Here is a 6,000-nt window from a genome sequence, read left to right as displayed (position 1 = left end):
TCGAAACGGGTCTCTATCGGGCTCTGTTTTGTGCGCTGGCACAGACGGTCCGTTTTTTTCCGGACTGCAGTGACAGCAGTTTGCTGTCACTCCAGTCCGGAAAAAAGAGCCAGGGCGCAAAACAGCCCGATAGAGACCCGTTACGAGAGAGCAGGCACCTCGATGTGCTCTGCCCACACTGCTCACTTCTCACTAGCAGAGAAGTTACGGCATGACGTCATGCCAGGTGAGGGTTGTGAGGGAAGGGAAATCCTTTCGAAGAGTAATTTTCTTTCTGGATTTCCCTTCTCTTTCTGAAACGCAAGAACAGCAACATTGTGGTAGGTTCACCACGGCTTTAATTGGAAGCGTTTTCAATATTATATGTAACAAGCCATAGTTGCAGCTTATTTATCTTATGCAACTAATAACAATTGACAAAGCCAATAGTCCTTACTTGTTGTAGGTAAGTTGTTACTTGTTGTATCACATACCTGGATGCAATGGCAGAAACAGCAAAAAACAAGTTGGGCGGCACACTATGCTAAACACAGATTTTTAGTATAAGTGTTTTAAATCCACGCCCCTAATTACACTGCCACGCCCCTTTGAGAGACCCCCCAGTTTTTTTTATCCCACTTAAAGCCGTGACTCCAGGCAACTGACTTTCGTTGTCCGGAGTACTGGAACAGAACGAAGCCATCAGAATCAGAACAACATTTCATAACATAATAAATGTGCCCTCGTGCTGAGTGCAGCACGAGGACACAACAGCAATATACCACACACTCATATTTGTGGAGATGTCACTCATTGATACACTGAAATTATGAAAATGTCACACATAGCAATCTCAAACCTTGGCAGCTATATAACTGAGAAACGACAAAATCGAGGGATAGGAATGTCTGGATTAATATTTACGACTGACGACTGCTCTGGGCACGCTCCCACATATTTTCTTTTCAACGTGCCGTAAAGAAGATGCCTTTAAAAAGAACATTTGACTTTCTTTTACACAGACAGTGCGATCGTTGGTGTATGTTTCCACATGCTCAAAACATTTACCTGTGTCCTGCGGAAAATTACATAAGGATCTGTAGAAATCCGATGCCAAATACTTACAGATGCACACAATTTTAAAATGGCCGGGCGATTTTGCCGAATTTTAGCGGGATTTCGCCTTTGTCGTCCTTTTTTTGTTTCTATCGTAATACTGGCTTCTCGTAGATCAGCTGACTCGACGTCAGTGCCCAGCCTTTACGATAGGTGATCACGTGAGAGGAGTAAGCGTCTGTGGCCCGATAGAGACTGGGGAATAAAGATATCACGTGACAAAGATTGAAGCTTTTGCATCTAGCTGACAGGACTGGTGGCAGCTGCAAAGGATAATGGTGAGTCTGACAGGGTGTAGTATCCATAGTCAGTAGAAATAAAAGCAACAAACGCGTTATTTATGTTATCGCGCGTGCCTTGCTTGATAATGCGTTCAGAATCTGTCAGTAGTTCGAACATCATGCATGTTTTCTGTACATTGGGCTCCTATGTGGTTTTCGCCATTGCTTGTGTATGTATGCTTTCTACTTGTGTGTGCTTACAGTGATCACCAACGACTCTTTGATTAGTGTGTAAGAAATATATGTAGTGGTGTAAGGAAGGCAGAGAGATGAGAAACCGTGTGCATCCTCACAAGGTAACGAGAGGGCGGCCCTAGAGTCCTACAAAGTGACTGCAGATATAGTAGTTTCCTTTGTGGAAGTTGTGATTCACCAGTCAGAAGGTTGCACTGGATGTCTTTTAACTATGAGGAGAGGGTGTGGCGTAACGACCAGAGCTGCCGACCTCTGCACTGGAGAACTATGTTCCAGTCTCAGCGTGGGGTCAACGTTCTGTGATTTTGCTCAAATCACTTACTCTCCCGTGCCTAACAAAAATGAATGCGAAAAAAAACCTCTTTTAACATTAGCCACAGGAAAACAAGTCTACAGAGTGAAACAATACTAGTTAAAAGCGATAGCCCCTTCCCCTCCCAATATTTAATTCCAAAATGTCAATTAAATTATTTTTACTGTCCCAAATATGTGGAGACACTTAAATTCCAGAAGTCATCTCATGTTTCCAATACGTTTCTCGTTGGTGAATGATGTAACGTGAATGGTATACCGGGCTAATTGTCATAGATCAGCAGTGTGAAGTTCTTCAATGTAAACGTATGTTGATGTAGCCACAAGAGAACTGACTCAGTGTGTTTATAAAAATTAACAGACAATATCCCAACTGGTATTACTGTAGAGTCAATTAGACATGCATTACGAGAACAGAAACAAGGAGACTCGATACGTTCTGGAACGTACTCATGGCATCGTATAATTGAAGAAAAAATAATAATAGGGGCCACCTGCACACGATAGTGGCTAGGAAACGCCGTTCCCCGCTGCTCCACTCAGCTCCAGGTTTGGTCTAACAGAGGCACCGTCCTCCGACCCCCTTCGGGACACGCAGCCCCCCGGCAACTCTTCATGTTCCCCCCGAGGTGGAGTGGCCTCCTCTTCAGGTCACCACCGGACATTGACCGCCGGACCCTGCTCTTTGAACTATTCCCTTCGCCCAGCTGCCCCAGCACCGTTTTCCAAAGGCAACCCGGTCCTGAAGATGATCCTGACTAACGAGGATCGAAACGTCACGACCCCTCAGCTCATTAAATGACGCATCCCCCAGTGTGGCTCATCTGAATCATCCTTTCAAACCAGACAAACTTTTGCGTTGTTACTTAACTTGAGCCACATTGACCTTTCGATTCACTGTATATATTGAACACACTTTCACACCATGCACCATGCTGAACAAAATTGTCATTTGCGTCGCCACCCTTGTGTCACTTGCACATACCTAGCACCAAGTTCAATTCGGGTTGTTTTGTTATTTATTTATGTACAGTGCTGCTACAACTGTGTTTCCTATTATTTTTTTTTCTCCAATTATACAGTGCCATGAGCACTTTCCAAAACTTATCGAGTCTCCTTGTTTCTGTTCTCGTAATGCTTTTCGCCTGCATGTCTAATTGTCTCTACAGTAATACCAGTTGGGATATTGTCTGTTTTTTTTTTATTACCTACCCTGATCCCAATGTGGTCTATGGATCATACTCCTGTAGTAATTTACAAAATCGGTGTGTTCATAGCACAATTTGAGAATACATAGATGTTTGAAATGGCTGATAGCTTCTGCTTGCTGTCATGTGTTCTGTAAGCACCTACTCATATATTTGGTCACAGTTGCATAATCGAGTCAGGTGAGTGGAGGTGGGATCTGTAAAATAGCCCCCTGTGTCTAAGCCTGTTTTCTCAGTTGCATCTGTAGCTGAACGAACCTCTTCTCTTCAGTCGTACTAGTGAAAGACCCACTAATGAATAACAAGCATTTGCAATGCAATAGGTCTCGCATTAGGCAAGTTTGAGCTATTGGTATTGTAAATGACACATTTTTTATTTTTGTGTTGGTTTTGAAAATAGCTAATTTAATAGCTTTGTCATTTACAATGCCAATAGTTCTAACGTTTGCAAATGTGACACCTATAGCATTTGTAATGCAATATGTGTTGTATTTATGTGACTTAGATGTATTGATATTTTAAATAACAATGGCTTTTACATTTTTTAATAATTAATACTTAAATAAAAGTTATTGTAATTTATAATAGCAATAGCTTAAACTTTTGTAAAAAAAATTGTGAAGATTATGTTAATTGTATTTTATTTTGACGAAAATCCAAGAACAGAAGTGAAATATTAACATCTTTTTATGACATTTGTAATAAAGCTTGAAACATTGAGAGAACATATTTGAACCAGTTATTGAATGGTTGCACAGATTGATGCGGTGGTGGCGCTGAGTGATATTGTGGTGGCAATGAGTGATGCTGTGGTGTTCATTGATGCTGTGGTAGCGCCTAGTGATGTTGTATTTCCCATGAGTGATGCTGTGGTGGTGCTGAGTGATACTGTGGCGAAGTGATAGAGTGAAGGCGATAGATATATAGAGTGATGGCGATAGATAGAGTGATGGTGATAGATAGAGTAAGTGCGCTAGATAGATAGAGTGTATTTATGTTGCATTGAGTAGTGTAAGTATGAGGTGTGTAATTATACGGCACTGAGTGGTATTATGTGAAGTGTATTTACGTTGCATTGAGAAGAGTAATTATATGGGGTGTTATTCGTGGCACTGAGTGGTAATATGGGGAGTGTATGTTGTATTCAGTAGAGTAATTATGTGGCACTGAGTGGTATTTGGAGTGTATGTTGCATTGAGTGCAGTGTAATTATGTAGCATATTATACGGCACTGAGTGGTATTATGTGAAGTGTATTTACGTTGCATTGAGAAGAGTAATTATATGGGGTGTAATTACGTGGCAGTGAGTGGTAATATGGGGAGTGTATGTTGCATTCAGTAGAGTGTACTTATGTGGCACTGAGTGGGATTTGGAGTGAATGTTGCATTGAGTGCAGTGTAATTATGTGGTGTGTAATTATGTGGCACTCAGTAGTATTTGGAGTGTATGTTGCATGGAGTGCAGTGTAAATATGTAATATGTAATTTTGTGGCACTGAGTCGTATTGTTTGGAGTGTATATGGCATTGAGTGCAGTGTAACTATGTAGCATATAATTATGTGGCACTGAGTGGTATTTGGAGTGTATGTTGCATTGAGAGCTGGGTAATTATGTGACAGCGCAGTGTGTGAGGCAACGCAGTGTGTGTGTGTGTGTGTGAGGCAGCGCAGTGTGTGTGTGTGAGGCAGTGCAGTGTGTGTGTGTGAGGCAGAGCAGTGTGTGTGAGGGAGGGCAGCGCAGTGTGTGTGAGGGAGGGCAGCGCAGTGTGTGTGAGGGAGGGCAGCGCAGTGTGTGTGAGGGAGGGCAGCGCAGTATGTGTGTGAGGCAGTGCAGTGTGTGTGAGGCAGCACAGTGTGTGTGAGGCAGCGCAGTGTGTGTGTGAGGCAGCGCAGTGTGTGTGTGAGGCAGCGCAGTGTGTGTGTGAGGCAGCGCAGTGTGTGTGAGGCAGCGCAGTGTGTGTGAGGCAGCGCAGTGTGTGTGTGAGGCAGCGCAGTGTGTGTGTGAGGCAGCGCAGTGTGTGTGTGAGGCAGCGCAGTGTGTGTGTGAGGCAGCGCAGTGTGTGTGTGAGGCAGCGCAGTGTGTGTGTGAGGCAGCGCAGTGTGTGTGTGTGTGAGGCAGCGCAGTGTGTGTGTGTGTGAGGCAGCGCAGTGTGTGTGTGTGTGAGGCAGCGCAGTGTGTGTGTGTGTGAGGCAGTGCAGTGTGTGTGTGTGTGTGAGGCAGCGCAGTGTGTGTGTGTGAGGCAGCGCAGTGTGTGTGTGTGTGTGGCAGCGCAGTGTGTCTGAGGCAGCGCAGTGTGTCTGAGGCAGCGCAGTGTGTGTGAGGCAGCGCAGTGTGTGTGAGGCAGCGCAGTGTGTGTGAGGCAGGGCAGTGTGTGTGTGAGGCAGCGTAGTGTGTGTGTGTGAGGCAGCGCAGTTTGTGTGAGGCAGCGCAGTGTCCAATGTGTGGAAGGCCCTGGTTACTTCAGCATGAATGACGCATTTGCACTTCATAACAGCTAGATTTAGACTGGCACTGCAGGATTATAAACCCCTTGGAAGCCCTTGAATCGTCTGTACATCCAGTTCTAGGGTTACAAGACTCATTCTGTTGTTTTATTTATTTCCAATGCACGTGGCTGTTTTTAAATGTGATGGTGTTCTGCTTGGCCCAAAACATGGGCTTCAAACGTCTGGTCGCAGAGCGGTGCAGCCGCCTGCAGGCTGGAAGCACACGGCTTGACATGGAATGATTTACATTTAAACAAAAATAAAATTAATGAGTTTACATAAGTTACGACTGCCCTATATGAACACGGTGACAGAGACTGGAAAACAACTGCTTGATTGCTGGTAGGTAGAGAAATGCATTTATAGGAAAACGTGTTTATTTTCGATTTTTTGACAACATAATATATCAAAGTAATATAGA

The 6,000-nt window shown here is 44.0% G+C and overlaps 1 protein-coding gene across 1 annotated transcript in view; it reads left to right on the top strand.

Annotated features, from left to right (window-relative positions):
• The first annotated feature begins 1,238 nt into the window (after positions 1–1,238).
• COMMD4 (COMM domain containing 4) overlaps positions 1,239–6,000 on the top strand; it is a 47,627-nt gene continuing 42,865 nt past the window's right edge. Inside the window, exon 1 of the mRNA XM_086959314.1 lies at positions 1,239–1,373. Coding sequence (XP_086815440.1) covers positions 1,371–1,373 — 3 coding nt within the window. The 5' untranslated portion in view covers positions 1,239–1,370. The remainder of the gene's footprint in view (positions 1,374–6,000) is intronic.

Source organism: Lissotriton vulgaris, chromosome 2_2 (genome assembly GCF_964263255.1).
Source record: "Lissotriton vulgaris chromosome 2_2, aLisVul1.2, whole genome shotgun sequence".
Lineage (NCBI taxonomy): Eukaryota > Metazoa > Chordata > Amphibia > Caudata > Salamandridae > Lissotriton > Lissotriton vulgaris.
This window is presented reverse-complemented; position numbering and strand designations above follow the sequence as displayed.